At 40.7% G+C, this 18602-nt stretch overlaps 1 protein-coding gene across 9 annotated transcripts in view; it reads left to right on the top strand.

The window, feature by feature from the left end:
• Positions 1-17234, top strand: part of CTPS2 (CTP synthase 2) — a 74650-nt gene extending 57416 nt beyond the window's left edge. For 4 of the 9 annotated variants that reach the window (XM_075096140.1, XM_075096185.1, XM_075096134.1 and 1 more), the window contains 5 exons: positions 1083-1179; positions 4617-4761; positions 13539-13610; positions 13830-13940; positions 15649-16160. In XM_075096140.1, the coding sequence (XP_074952241.1) occupies positions 1083-1179; positions 4617-4761; positions 13539-13610; positions 13830-13899 (384 nt within the window). In that variant the 3' untranslated portion in view covers positions 13900-13940; positions 15649-16160. Of the gene's footprint in view, positions 1-1082; positions 1180-4616; positions 4762-13538; positions 13611-13829; positions 13941-15648 lie in introns of all 9 variants that reach the window. The other 5 variants (XM_075096167.1, XM_075096157.1, XM_075096177.1 and 2 more) reach the window with 2 other exon arrangements.
• The last annotated feature ends 1368 nt before the right edge of the window (positions 17235-18602 follow it).

Genomic DNA, 18602 nt, shown 5'->3' with positions numbered 1-18602 from the left:
GAGGGGCCTGAAACTAGGCATAGCATTGCAGCCATGTTCTTGCAAGTGTTCAGTAGAGGGAAATAACGTAGTGTATTGTTTCTGTGGTAGAGAAGGTGCAGCGTCTTACCAAAATGGTCTTGGAGAGTGATGTCAGAGATTACCTGACTAGACTCTTTGTGAAGTATTTGAAAGGTAAAGGCTTATAATCCTTAAATGCATTGCTCCTTAGCTGATTTGGCTTATTTAAAGACTTAGATTATCTTCAGGTAGCACACATTCTTTCATAGTCTAAATGCAGGGAGACTTCAGGCATCTACAACTTGGAGGCTAATTCAGATCTCTTGCTTCCTACCATCCAACTCTGTAGGCCCCTTGTGTAGGTCCGCTCCTCTGTTTGAGAACATCTGTGCAAAGGTGTCTGTGTACATTCAAAATACTGTCATTCAAGGAGGTGGGCAAGAGCTGGACTCCTAGAGTTACCTCTGAGACAGTTCAGAAGGGACCTGACTTCATCAGCATCTCCAGAGGAGCCTGAGCTATGAGATGTGTGCATGCTACAAACTGATTCAGACAGAGTTAAATTTCCTTAAAAAGCTAGGAGCAGCATGTGATGGTGGTAAGCGTGCTCAGAGTTTGAATATTAACTGAGTGGTTAGAACATCACCAAGGAAATGAGAGAGCTCACTGCAGAGCTCCTTAGTTTGAAGGAGGAGCTGAACCACAGCTTGTGTCATAACCACTGAAAAGCAATGTTCAAAGAGGAGGTCAGTCTTTATACCTACTGCGGCGGGCTGTTTAAAAAATGAGGAATGCAAGCTGCTCAGAATCAGGAGGACAGCAAGCAGAAAGGGCCCTGGCTTATACTTTTGAATGTTATGTAGTAAGTTTTAAAATTACTGATTTATCTTTTACTAAATAGCATGCCCATTTTTACAGGTTTATACCAGAGAGTTCTTAAAGCAAGAAAGCAAAAGTTCCCAACTCTTTTCTCAATTCTTTTCATTCTTGTATGCATACTAAAAACATTACAATTCACTACTACTGTTTGTTAAATCACAAAAGAAGTAGAACTACAATTATTATTACTTCCAATATTTCAGGTGAACCCGGAATTGACTCACTGCTTTGAAGAGAAAGGTTTGAAATTTGTTGGCCATGATACGGAAGGGAACAGAATGGAAATTATTGAACTGGAGAGTGAGTGCCTTACTTGTCTGTAGTATTTTCTGCATCTATTCAAACCATGTAAAGTGTAGGTTGTTAAGTGGCATGCAGGCACAATACTTAGCCGTCATAACAGCCAAGATCATGTTGAGGGCTACTGCTGGCTCCACCTGTGTATTACAACGGTTGAAGATTGGAGGATGTTAGGAGAAGTCTTACACTTCTCAAGGATTGTGCATGTATTTGATTATCAGGGAGAGACATGCTCTTTTTCCAAAAGGTCATTAATTCTAGCTCAGTGGGATTTGGCTATGTAGAATCATAGAGTGATTTGGGAGGTCATCTAATCCAACCCTCTGCTTCGAGACAGGGCTGCCTTCAAATATAGATCAGGTTATTGAAAGCTGTATAAATCAAGTGTTGGGTACCTGCAAGTATACTATTGGTTGGACTTCAAACCACTCGCCACTGCTCTTTGAACCCAGCAGTCTAGCCATTTTCCAACACACTTTATAGTCTACCCATAGATTACGTAGTGCATAGCTCACAACTTGGATGCTAGAAAATCATATCAAAGGCCTTGTTAAAGTCAGGATAAAGGAAGGCTACTGCTCTCCCTGCATCCAAAGACTGACCGTTCCCAAACTTGTCATGCCACGTTGTCTTCCTGTCCTTCATGTGTCTGGAAATGCCTTGGAGGAGGATTTGTTTCATAATCTTGTCATAAACTGAGGTTAGGTTGACTGTCCTGTAGTTCCTTGGATCCTCCTTCTTGTCTTTCTTGAAAAAGGGTAAGGTGTCTGCCTTTTTCCAGTCATCAGGGATCTCGCATGATCGCCTTGGCCTTTTAGAGGTAAAAAACAGCTTCACAGTGACATTGGCCTGCTCCCATAGCACCCTCAAATATTCTTAGTCAGGTCCCAATAACTAACTAACTAACTATCTAACTAAATGTTCAATTTGCTTGAGTATATGAAATACATGTAATACATGCAATATAGCCAAAGTATAAAACATCACTGGAATATATTACCTAGACAGGCTGTGAAATCTCCATCCTTGTAGACAGAGACCTTCAAAACTTGACTAGACAAAGCTGTCAGCAACCTGATTTAACTTTGAACTTGACCCTGCTTCGACCAGGAGGTGGGACTATAGTCCTCCCAAGGTGCCTTCCAATCAGTTTGTGTCTCTTTCAGTTACCCTCTGTTTAGAATTGTAGAAAAAAAAGTATGAAAAACAAATAGAAAGGAAGCTCCTTTCTATCACAGAAGTGATTCAGGCAGATGAGAGTTTGATACTGTGGAAATCTGGTAGATTTGGACTACTTTACCAAGTAAGACTTGACGTCTTTTCTAAAAGGTTCTGAAATGAAAGGGAGCTACACTGCATGTTTGCTGAATGTGGCACAGAGTAGTTCTTGGAAACTATCCCTTTGATTTTTGCTTGATTCTTTGATTAACTCCTTGCTGTTAAGTCACTGTTGGCTAGATGAGTATCAGGCACCTGAAGATGCAGGCTACCTTCTAAGATTTTTTTTCTTTTCTTATGTGGCCCCTAATTGCCATTGGTTAAGGTAAACTCCATGCACAGCAACATAAAATTATCATAAGAATACATTATCATCCTATGGAGTGCTATTTGTGATACGACGCTCCTGGGAATTCATTTTATATACTCCATGGTATGTTGAAGAACAGTGCTGTAACGTTGAACCAGGGTTTGAATGTAGACACCTATTTACAGTGTCAAGTAACTGCACCATAGAGAGTAATCTGAGAGCAAAGGATACATATGAATTCATAAACTACTAATTGTCATGGTGTTCTTTGCTTAGTTTGTTCCTGACAGATTACCTCAGTTATGCGTGCTAGTGTTGGGAGGCTATTTTGTCTGCCTTGCATGAAGCAACTTCTATAGAGAGCATCATGAAATAAATCAGGCAGAATTTTTAAATTGCATGTTACCGTGAAGAGAATAAAAGCAGCAGTAAAACCTGGAACTATATCACAATGGGCTGCAAGGAGACTCTGATTACTGAAGAAAACAGTCGTCACAGGGAGGAGAGTGGGGTGGAGTGGAAGCACAGAAATAACAGTACACTAGATAGCTTAGGCAAATCTTTTAAGCAAAATATCCCCACAGGAAATATTTGATGATTTGTCATTGTGGTGTTTACAGCTTTAAAGAGCTAGATAGCATCGCAGAGAGACAAAAGTTACAGGATAAATTTAGGATCCAGGTTCTCTTTAAGACATAGCAGCAGAGAGAGAGCAGTGTACTAGACCATATAGTTTATCTTCATAGAAGAAAACTCCAGCTTTATTGTTATCACTTACTCTGTACTGCAGCGAAATTCCTTGAATATTTGGGATTATTTTGGAAATCGTTGAACCGGAAGAGATCTGTGGTTAATTTTGTCCAATGTCCTGGCACTAGAAGTGGTTAATGTTAGCTCCTTTAAAACAATATTCAGAGAAGGAACAGGTACGCAGCATTGAAGAGTACGAAACCATTTTTCCTTACTTATCCTTTTGAAGAAGACAGAAGGGAAGCAGAAGCAGTAGTAAAGAGGTGCTTTGCTTGGGAAACGGAGAGCTAAAGATTTAAGAGAAGGTGAAGCAGCATGGCTTGTTTAGTTTAGCAGGTGGAGTTGAATGACGGCGATATTGTCATCCTTAATCACACAGGCCAAAGAGCAGGAAAGAAGAGCATCATAAAAAACGGATATAAGTCGGCTGTAACAAAGGTGGCCTGTGATTTAGGAAGAGGTTTCTAAGCAAAAGAAGGGAGTATCAGAAGAGCTTTCTAGTGGGAGCAAGAAAGCCAAGGGGGTGTTATGGTAGAGCCTTGACCCTTTGGGCATGAGACTACGTGATGTAGCTGCGTTCAATAACAGGAGACTGGACTTAATGTCCCAGGAGATCCCTTCCAGGACTAATTATTTGAAGCTTGTTTTTTCCAGTTTTCTTTGTTTGTTGCTTTCATATCCGTCTCTTGTTGTGTAAATAGTTGCTGTATGGTAATGCTTGGTCGTTTAGGAACTGTTTTATTTTTCAGTCAGATATGTATGGGTGAATGTTCTGAGTATGCACGCATAATTATATATTGGAAACCAAAATACCATGAAAATAACATGATAAATGTAAACTTTGTGGTTGTTCCCCCCCTCCCCCTGCACTTACATGTCAGTACAGGTTTATTATTCAGCTTTTAATTACATCATTGTGCATGTTAAAGTTGAATCACAGGATGATTTTTCCTTAATTTGCCATACTAACCCTCTGCCTCTGTTGTCAGTTGCTTTTTGTGGAAAAAGTTAAGGTTCCTGCTGTCTCACCCTTTAGTTCACACATGCTGATTTGGCTTCTAGACCAGTGTGTGCAATCTTCAACAAACTTTTTTTCCTAACACTTGTTCTACTATCTTCTACCTATATCTTATAATTTTCTTTGATACCTATCTTGTAGATCACCCATATTTTGTGGGAGTTCAGTTCCACCCAGAGTTTTCCTCAAGACCTATGAAACCTTCTCCTCCATACCTTGGACTGTTGCTTGCAGCAACTGGGACACTCAATGCATACCTGCAACGTGGATGTAAATTGTCTCCAAGGTAATCTTACTTACTTACTTGCCTGCGGTTTGACAGTCATGTTTTTGGAGGGACTATCCTGTCCTTCAATTCGGAAGTCCAGAAGAGGAAAAAGAGTTCTTCATGTAGTGATTTACTTGTTGCTGTGCATGCCTGACATAAATCCTGGTGTAAAAGCATCTGTAAGCAATAAGCACAGTTCCCGATTTTCTCCTTTTCAGAGGCTCACAGGGCTAAAGCCATATCCATACATTATAACCAAAAGAAGTAAAAAACCTTTAGTAAATTAACCTGAAGTTAGTGGCTTCCTGTGTTAACTTCCATTAATGGTAGTCTCACAGGGAAAGAGATTTGCTAGAGGATCAAGCAATGAAGTGAAATTCTTACCTAGATGTATTTCAATGAAGATAGTAACAGAAAAGAAAATGATTTTATTTTGCAGTAAATAAATAATTAATACCGTCTGGCAGACAGGCCTGAAACATAACAGTTGGGATATCTTTAGACTTATGGAAGAGTTTGGATCTAGATCAAAACTGCATGGTTCAGCCAAACTAAAATCTTTTGTCCCAGTTCCCTTGGACACAGAATTTTTGGTTTATTGACTGTAGCAATAGTTTTTATGCAGTGTTAGCTTATTCTTGTTTATTTCAATGATATTAATAATAGTTACAATTTCATTACAGTAACAATAATAAGGAAGTCAGAGGGAAGCCTAGGGTACAATAACAACAATTTTTGAAAAATTATTTCTAAAAAATCACAGGATGACTGAATAATAACACAGAACACATTCAACTCTGGCTTGCTGGCTTTTCATCTAAACAAAGCACCAATCTCACTATTTTGTGGGGCAGGGTTTTTTTGAGTGTTGCTTTCTATTAAAATGAGTTCCTCTTCTTAAGTGAGAAATAGAAAATTTATTCAGGTTTCAGTAGTAATGGAAAATAGCCAAGCCCCAGATGAGATCGATTTATTTTGGTACCCTGCTCAATATGGGTATCGGTTGCTTTTCATAAACGCACTTCATCTTTGCTCACCCTGGCCATTCAGAGAGAATTTGTCTTAGCCTGTCATTGTATTAGCTGTCATAACATCATCTACCTTTAGAATTTGCGCCAGTGCATCACATAGGTCAAATTTTTGTGGTGCTTGGCAGGAGGGAGCCTTCAAGCCCAGTGATCTTTTCCTCTTGTGGGCACTCTCTGCCTCACAGTTCACCTTGTTTCCCAGGTCCCAGGATCCTTTCTCTTACCGCTTCCTCCCATAAATACACCTATTCATTTCTCTGAGATGAAGAAAAATTACTTTTTTTTTGAAAGAGTAATCTGCATGTGTCCTCCTAATTCAAACTGAAATCCCCTAGCATTATAGCAAATATATTTTCTAGCCTTGACTTTAAGTTTCAGCAATTACTGAATGTGCCGCACTTACACTTATTTGAATTAATCAGTAAAGAAGTATGCCCAACTCCTTTTGTTCATGTTCATGTAGTAAACTCCAAACAACACTTAAACATTTAGCAGAGACAAAAGTTCAACCCCAAAACTTTATATATAAGAATACAAATGTTATCATTTACCTAGTTACATAGCAGTCAAGGAAACCCCTCTCTCTAGAGAAGGAGCATTGGAATAGGGAAACATTTTGAGGCTAGAAGAGGAGCATTTTGCAGGGAAGAATGTTCAGGAGGGAATTTCGGTGCTAATTACAGCACACCCAGTCATATTAACATATCCACCTGCTGAGTGGAAAGGATTTCCGATTTAAACCTTTAAACCCCAGAATGCTAGTGATTGCATTGAGCAGTAAAGCTAAGACATGTCATAACAAGACTGAAACAAACCTGAGGAGAGGATTTTTTGCACACCTCATCCAGTACTGCCTACACAAATTGTAGTCATGCTGTTGACTAGAGCAAAGATGTAACCTGAAAGAGAACTTGTGGAGGCCAGCAAGCTCAGCAGATTACCTAAACTAGGCTATTTAAAACACTAAAAAAGAGTTAATGATGAAGTCCTGAGACAAAAGGAAATACATATTTCAGCAGGATATTCTTAACAGCAAATCATTACCCCAGAACATTTAGCAGCCCCATAATTAGGATGCAATTTTAGAACATCTGACACCTGGACAGAAGCCCTAGCTTCTAAGCAAAGCAAACATTGAATTTAAGGATGCATCATACCTCCCAGGAGAGTGCCCTAAATAAATAGAAGTGAATAAACCTCCTCTTAAATTTTGGTGAGGCCTAGTGGTAGACAGTCTGAGAATGCTTACACATGGGCATGAGCATACCTACTTTGAGACTGGAATGCGTCCTCTAAGGTAAACTTTGTTCCCAGGAGCTTTGGTGCATACAGAGACAGTCAAGAACTGTGCAAAGGATTGGAGTAACTCAGGGATGAGTTATTACGTAGTTGCCTGAAGTGGTAGTTGGGCATCTAAGTTGCCTTTGTGGTTTCAGCCTCTAATGCATTATATCATGAGTCCCTAACCATCAGACAAAGCCATGCACTTAATTTCCTTGTGAATGCTCTTAAATCATGACCTTTTCCAAGTCTTCCCATGGCAATACTGAAGTCACCATTTCATATGGAGCTGAGGAACGTGAGAGGCTGCCAGCTGACATGTTTCATTTTAAAGGACAGAGAAAACCAGAAACCACAGGAGACTCTCTCAGGAAGCATACAATACCCACAAATACACTTTTTTAAGAGAAACCAGAGGTTTTAATAGAAAACTAGTGGATGAAGAGGGGAACTTCATGTGTAATGTTGGCTTTTACTGAGTCTTACAGAGTTTCATTTGGAAAAAGTAATGAAAACTGGCTTATCTTTGGGAAGGGTGTCATATGGATTGCAAAATCGCTGATATACAATAAAGCCATAGTGCTGGGGTTTTTTTTTCCCCATAACAAGTTTAGCATCAGCAGGCTTTATTTCTTCTTTCCCCATAACCAGCATCTTTATTAATGGCCTGCGAGAGTAGGCCACAGTGTATTAATGGTATTTTCAAATAATGTCATTTAAAAAAGAGCTAAAAGCACTATTCAGAACAAAGAAATAACATTAAAAAATATAGGGAATTTAGAAACCTGTGCTGAAAATAATGAAATCATGTGTTTATTTGGAGGAAGAGGGTAACAAGCTAAAGATAAATAATTTAAACCTAAATGTCCAGCAGGTAGGACATAGAAACGTAGGAAGTGAGAGGTGTTCCTAGGTGAGAAAGTGTGGGCAGCTAGGATTACTGCCAAAATAAATTTTTGCAAGTCATTAGTGAATATGCTAATGTGAGGCACCAATCCAATGCCATCTGGTCACAGAGCACTCTATTAAGTTCTGGGCAGGTTATTAATAAAAGATGACTTATGAGTTGCATTCAGAGAAGAGGAACAAAAGTCGCCAAAGGACAGAAGGAGTGGTGCATAAAGAAAAAAACCTTAGAAGACTTGCCCATAAGGTGCTTCCTGCGCTAACGTGGTCCAGCTATCTCCTAAATCAGCTGTGTAGGGAGGTTTGGGCCTGCGTGACATGTTCTGGTGTATGAGGGACAAAGAAGGTATGGGCAGGGCTATCCCTCATGTCCCCTGTATGTTGTCCCCAACCAAGAACATATCTGGCGCCACATCATATTTCTGCCATTGGCCAAATCCAGACATTTCAGAGGAAAGTGAAGGAAATCTTGTGGTTTGAAGATTGTCAAGAGAGCAGGAAGAGAGGGGCTGCTCCACAAAAGAAGATAATCCAGGAGTCAGGGGTAGTAGCTGTACAGGGTACAGGGGCGGTGTCCTCACCAGCAAGAGTCAGTACCACAGTTGCCAAAGAAGGAAAGTGGACTGGCTCCAGCGACAGTTGCCATGTCCTACTGACAGTCCAGTGCAGAAGTGCAAGGTGATGAGTTAGGTCTGAGGTCAGTCCAGTAAGTCCAGTCAACAAGTAACTAGGGAGCCGGGTACAGGCATGCCTGCAGCATAGCTCAGGCAGGGATTGGGAGCCAAGGCGTCTGGGCCCATTGGTGGAGGCCGGTCAGGGCAGCTGAGATGCATTGGTACCCCCAGAGCTCTTACACAAAACTACAGAAAAAGTTTTAAAGGAAATTTCTTCTCAGCCAGAGTGGTACTTAGTGATGAACTTAGTAATGGTTAGTCATGGCGGTTACTTTGTCATTTTAATGTTAGATGTTTACTGTGAAGGCACTTCTGAGCTAGTCACCTCAAGTCTTTTTCTGTAGTTGCTAAGTGAATATGCACTTTAAAGGAGCCAAATAGCTCACGATAATGGGTGAGTCAGAAGCATTATACCCTACAAGTGCCTGTTTCCCTCCATTGGTTGTAAGAAGCTGGTGGTAACTATCTCAGATGAAGACATGTAAAGCTGAATTAATTGCATCCCATGCATGAGACTTAGCTGAGAGTTTTTAGAACACCCGGGTATGTTCTGGCATCTTGGTTGTGATTTTTGTAATGCTGGGTCCTAGTACAACCATTATCCTAGGTCCAGTTATGTGAGTGCAGATGTCTGGCAGGTTGGAACTGGGGAGCCTTAGGTATTTGCTGAGGGATTCTTTAATGAAATGATGCTTCATGGAAGCGTAGGATCATATAATGATGGTGATCATAATAAATTATATATGATAATTTTTATGATCATATAATCATAAAAATACACACGGAGAAATATGGGTGACTGCAATTATAAGCATTGCACAATCAAATATGCATTTATTTTAAATAATGTTTTAATGACTATAATAATTTTAATCATTTAGTTTTTTTGGGGGGGAATAAATAATAATGATTGACAGATTTCTTTTTGCTAGGTTCTTGAAAGCTATAACACTTGTTTGTTTTAAACAGCCATGGCCTGTACTAAAAGTAATTACATTCATCTTCAATTTCCATTGAGGAAGAAATGCAGTTAGCGTGACTCCCCTGCCTTTGCAGGGAATAGTATTACTGGAACAATTGTTTACATTGCTTACATTTCTGGAAAGGGACTTTTTTGTCAATTATATGTTTAAAAAGGATAAAAAAAGCCCCTCTGAAAGTGTGTCAAATACTTAGTTTCTAAAGAACGTTGATCTGGATTTTCCAAATGAAACAAACAAAACATTCAAGGATGCCTATTTTACAGTTACCTGTGTTTCTTAATAAAAACCTTGAAAGCAGACATTTTGGTGCTTTTGAACGGCTGTTTGAGAAATATAGGTTGAAAATTGATTTTGAGTCTTAATTCTAGTGATTTTTGCAGCTGAGACTGGCTGCTGAGGTGACGCATTCCAGCTTCATGCCGTGTGGCCCCAGCGATTGGCTGCCTTCCATCCCATACCAATAGGCAATCTTCTCATCTTGCCTCCTTTCATGCCTTAGACTGATGCACAGCAGAGGTATGATGATACCTCTGTCAGTAGAGCAGAGAGATCTGAAACAGGCATGAATTTGGTAATAATGGAACACATGCAGGGGGATCCTCTTTTTATTGCTTACACCTTGAGAGAATGGGGATCTGAGGAAGTGAAACTTTAAAGGGAACTTTAAAACAAAACAAAACCCTGTAATATATTTTCTGAACAGAGGATATTTTCTGTGTTCCAGTTGGGAAATATGTTGCAGTTCACTGCAAAGTGAAGTGCCAGGTAGGTACTGGTTGATTTTTCACTTCGCAGTGAATGTATTTCCATTAACTACAGGCAGCTTAGGGGTAAAGATCAAAGCGACCAAAATTCTTCATGACTAGATGCAGTGACACTCTGAGTTGTGTTCTGTTTTTCTCTTGGCCACATCTTTATACTCCAGATCCCATGAAAAAAAAAAAAGGATGGAATAGAACTGCTGTGATGACCTTAGATCTGCTGACTGGCGCCTTTTTGTTGGAGTCCACTGCTGTGGAAGTGGTTACAAACAAGATGAAGAGGGTGTCAGGATCTTGCCCAAGATAATTACTAATTAATTTGTACGCACACTGAGAGAAAACTTGCTGAAGGAAATGTAAGCAAATTTTTTCAGTTGAGGGCTCAGTGTGAAAAATAATTTCTTAAAGGATAAGCTGGGCTTTTTTGATTTCCCACCACTTTTATAGCCAGCAATTTTAAGTCAAATTAAATAATATCAGCAACTGTGAGCACAAAATATCCATTTGTTTTTTTTTGTTTAATACCTGTATAGCAACTCGGTGTAATTTGGAAGGAAGTACACATTTATTCCTAAGAGAGGTAATGACTCATTTGTGGTTAATACCACCTGGAGTTTTTCCTTCCAACTACTTATCAGTTGAACACAGTTCATATCACAGTAAATCCTACAAACTGGACATCAGCACTGGTGGTTTCAAGCTATAGCACCCAGGTGCAAATACACCAAGATTCATGAGTCCCTGTTTGCTTTCATGTCCACTGGCAGCTTAGTTCTCGAAGAAGTTCAGGTTTCCTTGGAGCCCAAGTTGTTCTTGTTAACATGATGCCACAGCTTCTGGGGGCGCTTAGAGATATCATTCCAGGAGCTGAAACTGTGAGACTGACAGTTTTCCGAGTCTGAAGCCCAAGGGCTAACCTTTACCTGGGCATTTCCCCTAGCATGCTTGCCACTGCGGCCTGCCCGTTTGAAACAAAACTGACTTACACCCAGCAGGACAACCCTACAGTAGGGGAGACGATGAGGTGCTACTGCAAAACAGTCAAGAATGTGATGACAAGAGCCCTGCTCTGGGATGTGGAGTCAAACCTTGTACTGAATTGGGCAGTGTGGGAACAGGAACAAAATTGTCATCGGCCAAGTAAGTGTTTTAGCCCCTGGGCTAGTGGCTAGCCACGTGACCCTCAGCTTCTGCAAGCTGGAAACACGCCTGAGAAGTTAGGGTGGTAAGTCAATGAAATGAGGGAAGCAGCCAGCAAACGCCTCTAACAGCTATGTCATCGAGTGGGGGAGGACTGATGATGGGAGTACTGGGTGGGGATCAGCACCTAGCTGTCTTCAAGAGATGGTGCCAGGCAGTTCTCCACTCACTTCATTGGGCCCTGAGCATTTTTACTTAAGCATCTGTCTCCCATACTGTGTTGTATATGGAGCTCTGGCATATGGCTTTGGGCTGTGATTGCCACTGGGCAGCAGAGCCCGTTAAAAAAAAAGAAAACGTTCTCTGAAGACTTTGGGCTTCAACCAGGGCTATCATGAGATTACACAGCTCTCTGCAATCACAATTTTACCCTCTTGTTCTGTGGACAATTTTTGCTATTTTGCTGTGATGTGAAAATGCAAAACTGTTTTAATAATACTGAATTTTTATTCCATGTTTCCATGGGTACTTTCAGAAAGAAGTAAGTACAATGTCGATGATGTTGTGTTTGTCTGTGTGCATCTGGCATGCTTGATCATACTGTTAACAACACTTTCCTCACTTGAACTGTGTTAATTTTTTGCCAGCTGGTGAAATGATCAAATGGAGCATTTCTTGCGAGCCTGATGTGACACTCTCTTTGTAAGAACCGCATCAACAACATGTGTGTCATGTGAAGAAAGGGCAGAATGCTGTAGGCAATGCCTTAATGTTAAAATACTCAGAATATCTGCTCTGTCTTATACAGAATTTGGTCCAGTGATTTGCTGCAAGTGCGGGAAGCTTTCCTAACAGTCAGAGGTAGAAATTAAATGAGATGACTGTTGGTGCCACTCCTCCTATCCCACTCTATTAAAATGGCTGTTTTTACCTAATTGTTGTTGTTGGGGTTTTTTTATTTGCAAAGAAGAGAGAGTGAAATTCAGGCTACAAAGCAGTGCTCAGTAACAAGCACCAGTATGACCGAGTGCAGTTTGTTCACTGTTCCACATTGCAGCCTAGATCAAAGATCTCCAGCTGCGGGCTTACGTAGTTCCCCTTGAAACGTTACACAGCAGGCAGTCACTGCCGATCAACTGATAAGGCTGTGTCTAGGTGGGTCATGGGCTGATTATGTGCTTGATGTCTCAGTGGGAGATCATGCCCGGAGGTGGGGAGCGTGACGTGACTGAGGTCCTGTTGGCTGCAGGATGAAGGTGTATGTGATAAGAGTGAGATGTGACAAGACAGGTGTGCAGTGGCTGGAGTGGAGCTGGTACCCAAGGCTGCCACTGGTGTATCCACACAAACAAGATCTTGAGATCCCCACCTGTAATGTGTTAACCATAACCTGCCCTCTGAAGTATCGCAGAACTGACCATAATTATTGCTGCTCAAATGTACTTGTCAGTTCCCTGGGCTCCTTTTGCTCGTTTCAGATCTTGGGAAATTCAAGAATCTGAAAAAAAAGACTGTAGAAGTGAAGCGTAGTAGGGGGAGGTTGAGGCTGGAGGCTCTTCTGAAGAGGTGCAATTTGTGCGCTTAGAGTTAAGATAAACCTGGAGACCCAACAGACATCACAGCTGACTGAAAATGTGGTTTGTGGGCACTTCTATCTCTCAGTCGCTGTGGTGATTCCTGTCCTTCACTGTTTACTTGTTCTGGCCACTTATAAAGCGATCACTTGCATGGCAGTTTGTTCTGTGAAAACCCAGGTACCTCTCTCAGGAAACAGCAGAAGGGGATAAAACCTCCGGAAAACTGTCAGGATATTGCTTGGTGCAATGCAGATTATTTATGTTCTGATTGGAAGAGCAAGAATTGTAATTTAAGTATAAATTGAAGCACTCTGAGTAAATAAAGTTAAAGTTGTCTTATCTTTTTCTTTGGTCAAAACAATAATTTTCTTTATCATAAAAGAGAAAATCCTTTTAGTCTTGCTCTGAATACCTGTTATTCTCCGTGTTGTAATCATGGTCACAGGCACGCAGCACCAGCAAACCGTGGAATGAATGTACAGGAGCCGTGCAAAAACAAATTGAACATACTGTTCAGGTAGAATATTTTTTCTCATCAGGTCTTAGACTCCAAACTTAAGGCCATTCCTGTAGAGGAAGGCTTTCTAAAATACCAAAATTGAGCATGAGCTTAAAGTAGTTTTCTGGAAATGGATTGCATTTGGGGGAAGTGTTGGTGATACACATCATCTGGGTTGGAGGGTTTGAAATAAAATATTTCTTTTAGATCCTTCTGACTGTGTTTTGCTTTTAACAGTGACAGCTACAGTGACCTCAGTGATGACAGCTCTCCGGAAAAAGAGTTCCCTAATTCAGAAACAAGCTGAAATGATTGTGTGAGATCACAGAAATGGATGAGGCTATAGAGGTAAACTGAATTGTTTTCCTACTGCTTTATGACGTTTATTTCTTCTAGACTTAAAACAGGAGTCAAAGTTATCTTGATTCTCCCTTTTGTTTCAAATCCATCTAAGAGCTTATTTGTTCTTCCTTGCGTGCAGCACTTAATTGTTTTCCTCTTCTGCTGCTTAACTCTGCAGCTGTGATATTAAAGTCTGCTAAGTGTTTTGGGTACAGCTTATATGTGGGATGCTGTAGAAAATCAAGTTATGTTAGTGTTTGAAGATACAATGAAAATACCTTTAAAAATTATGGTTTTAGTTTTTTTTTTTTTTGTTACTTCAGTTTGCAAGTTTGGATCACTGAGTACGCCATGTTGACATGGCTTTTTATTTTGCATGAATATTCACATTAATTGCATTTGATGCATTGATACAATGAAGACATCCCAAGATAAATACTTGGATTTAATCTGCAGAGTTATAGAGATACAAGCAAGTTTTATAAAATTGTAGCTTTGTTCGCCATAGGCTTTGCCAAAGAGATGTTGGATGGTTGTTTTTTCATCTGTAAACATGGTAGCCATAGATTTCCTTTCAGTTTGGAGGTTATATTTTCTGTGAGATACTTGATCTCTGCAGGCTCTGGGTTTGAATCTTGGTCTTACTTTATTTTCCCTACACAGATTCATCAGAGTTGTGGCTGGTATGGTAGTCTGATACACGTGTACATTCACGCTTTTCAGTATTTCTGAGCACTCCTGTAAGCAGGACACAACTTTCCCCTCTGATTTTATTCCTCTCACGTGGTGTAGTCACTAAGCAGCTGTGCCAATGAGACTGTTAAGGCTGCATATGAATGATGCATTTGTGTGTGATGGTCTCCTGATTAAAATACTGGCATGAGATGTTAAAAATTGGAGTTTAGTCCTTAGCTGCAGCATGGGTTTCTTCTGTGATTTCTATTTATTTCTTTTTCCCTTTCATGTACCACATGTTAAAGATAATAGTACAGCCCCAGATCATGAAGTGGAGAACAGAATGCTAAATGGTTTCATGACCCGGTGTGTGCAGATACAGTACTGATGCATGTGACCAAAAAATAAGTAGACAAAATGTTCCTTTTCACTCTTGCCTGGATCCTTCCCACCTTCCAAACGTCACTGTGGTTCTGTTTCTTGAGACCAACACATAGTGCAGGAGAGTCCCTTTAGCTTTGACCTTGCTTTCCTCAGTGGAATTTATGAATGGTAATTTTCTATTTACCATTGCAGATGTGGCTTTTTTCAGTGCTTGGGTGAATCTACTTTTGTGATGCTTTTGAGTAGTTATCAGTAGTTAAGCTGGTTTTGTTTGAATATGTCACTAATTGATACCAATTGTATTCCACAGAACTACTCTAGAAAGGATTAAAGAACTAATTCCAGATATAAAAGAAGGATAGAAGCATTGGCTCATTTGTTTTTATCTCAGGGTTAATTCTACCCGTTAATCAGAGTTAGATACACATGTAGACTATATTTAGCTTTGTGGTTTTGCTGTATGCTGTTTGACCTAGACAATGCATCTACTCGTAATATTTACCATAGGACTTTGAAGTCAAAGCTGACTTTGAAGTCAGCCTATGGATTTGAAAGAAACTGACATAAGCATGAAATAAACTGGGTTACAGAAGAAATATTCTTAATAATTAAAATTTTTCCATTTATTCTTCCTCTCCCTCTTTGTATGTTACAGAAAGTTGGGAAGAGGACAATATTGAATAGAAGAAAGTAGAAGAGAAAGCAGCTTATGGTCCTCATAGTGTCTCCTCCTATACTGTTTTCAATAATTCTCTTTACGGATGGCAATTTCACTGTCCTGTAGCAAAAACTGTTCTGTATAAATGCTGTTTCTCTTTAAAAATGACAAAATGGTTGTGCACCTTAGCTGTTAATCTTTATTGACCTTGTCCCATATTTCAGAATGATCTCAGGTGAATATGTATTAATTCACTAGCTCACAACTGTTCTTGATTTGAAGGAAGATTTGATTGTTTTCAGTTCACCTTAGAACAGGAAGATAACATGCATTAGTTCTTGTGAAAGAGCGGGAATGCACTAAACAATTTAAGGGAAAATTGGCTTATCCATGAGCAGTAGAGAACTGTTTCAGGTTGGTTTCCCTGTTAAGCTTGTTGTATATATGTTTTTTTTTTTTACTGTTTTGCTGTTCAATATGTACAAATAAGAAATTGTTGCTGTATTTCAGCTCTTTGTGATTGCAGTCATTGATGTTGGGTACACATCTTTTCACTTTGCTTTTATAAGTGATTTCACTTTACAAAAGTTCAAGTTTATTTGCTCTGTTTCTCCTGAAAGTCTGATAACACTGAACGTAATTCTGACCTACAAAATTACAGAAGTGATATTAGAAGGTGGTTTTGTATTTGTGTTTTGCAAGAGAGAAAGTAAATACACTCATATATGAAAATGTAATTTGGACACCTGCATGAAAGTTGTAGAAGAACCAGTCGTAAACCTGGAGCGTTATCTGGCCTCTAGCCATGCAACACTCAGTTAATTTCAATCAATGACTATAAGGGTGAATGAAGGTTCACCCTTGCTTTCTTCATCCAGTGACCACTCCATGGTCATGACACTCACTCTCCAGTAGAATAGAATGATGTATTTTAATTTAGAAATCACAAGCTATTCCACCGCATGACAATTGCTGGCAGCCCTGCAAAGCCAGGACTGCAGCCTGAATCGCTGAGATGGAAGGAGAAGGCGAGAGGTGCTGTACCATGTTTAAGGCTGGGTCTTATTAACAATGTGGCGTCATCAGGCCTGTCACAGAAGCTGGACCTGAGCTCTGTAACTGATGGGATCCAAATGCCTGGGGCATGCTTTCCTATAAAGAAGACCTCTAAATTTTGAGCTTTGCATTTCAATTTGGCTTTGGGCAAAGTGACTTTTTTAATTAATCAAAAGGTAAATATCTATACAAAAATAGAAAGCATCATGTCCCTTATTACAGCTTTGTAAAGCAGTAAGTTTGAGAGCTTTGCATTGCTTTAGAAAATCTTAGGTGACACAGCCAATTTATCTCTTCACTAAAAGAAGCTTTAATGGTAGTGAAATATAAAATGTATTCTTATGGCAGTGTTTTTCTAAAGTGGTTTGCAAATGCGTGCCTTAGATACAGCAGGAGTTGACAGAATTGGTGTCACTGTATGTCTTCCCCAGTGGAAGACACTGGCCACTGGTTTGTGAAAGGTGAAGCATTTCCCAAGATTGTCTGTAACGTGCGAGTGTATTTTCAAATATATTAAATTGTGTTTAGCTACTGTGTTAAAGAATCGTGGTACCAATTGTGAACTGTGGTGTCAAGGAGGGAATTTTTCATTTAGACATGTCCCAGTTGTTTTGTCTGTGAGAAGCTGTGATTTATCCAAAAAAACTGAGGGGACAGAAAGACATACAACCTGGAGCGAAGCACCTTGATCTCCCAGCGCCTTTACCAATCCTGTTCCTGCTAACTGTGCTACACAAAGCAGTATCCTGAAGACAAACACATCACTGCCACATGGGATGCATCTCCTGTCTGAGTCGACAGAGGCAGCAACATGCCATTTCCAAAATGGAAGAAGGCAAACAAGCCTTTTCCAGCCAAATCCTGGGCTGCATTAGGAGTGTTGCCCGCAGGCCGAGGGAGGTGATCCTTCCCCTCTGTTCAGTCCTGGTAAGACACACCTCGAGTGCTGTGTCTCGTTCTGGGCTGCCCAGTACAAGAGAGACATGGGCATACTGGAGGGAGTCCAGTGAAGGGCCACTAAGGTGTTTAAAGGACTGGAGCATCCCTCCTGTGAGGAAGGGCTGAGAGTGTGCGTGTGCTGGTTTTGGCTGGGGTAGAGTTAATTTTCTGCATAGTAGCTAGTATGGGGCTGTGTTTTGGTGCTGAAAAAAAGTGTTGATAAGTCGGGTGTTTTCGTTACTGCCGAGCAGTGCTTACACAGAGCCAAGGCCTTTCCTGCTCCTCACCCCACCCCACCAGTGAGTGGGCTGGGGGTGCACAAGGAGCTGGGAGGGGACACAGCTGGGACAGCTGACCCCAACTGACCAAAGGGATATCCCACACCATATGGCGTCATGCTCAGCATATAAACCTGGGGGAAGAAGGAGGAAAGGGGAGACATTTGGAGTGATGGTGTTTGTCTTCCCAAGTAACTGTTACACGTGATGGAGCCCTGCTTTCCTGGAGATGGCTGAGCACCTGCCTGCCAGAGCTGGGACTGTACAGCCTAGAGAAGAGAAGGCTCGATGGGGGAGGGAGGAAATCTCATACATGTGTATAAATACCTGAAGGGAGGGTGCAAAGAGGACAGAGCCAGGCTTTTCTCAGAGGTGCCCAGTGACAGGACCAGAGGTAATGGGGACAAACGGATACAGGAGGCTCCATCTGACCATCAGGAAACACTTCTTCCACTGTGGGGGTGATTGTGCACTAGCACAGCTTGCCCATGGAAGTTGTAGAGTCTCCATCCTTGAAGATACTCAAAAGCTGCCTGGATAATGGTCCTGGGCAACCGGCTCTAGGTGGCCCTGCTTGAGCAGCAGGAGTGCACCAGATGACCTACAGAGGTCCTTTCCAACCTCAACCAGTCTGTGAAATGAAGCATGATTGTCACAAGTAACCTACAGTTAGGCTTC

This window comes from Phalacrocorax aristotelis, chromosome 1 (assembly GCF_949628215.1).
Source record: "Phalacrocorax aristotelis chromosome 1, bGulAri2.1, whole genome shotgun sequence".
NCBI lineage: Eukaryota > Metazoa > Chordata > Aves > Suliformes > Phalacrocoracidae > Phalacrocorax > Phalacrocorax aristotelis.
Note: the sequence above shows the minus strand (reverse complement) of the source record. Positions and strands in the feature narration are given on the sequence as shown.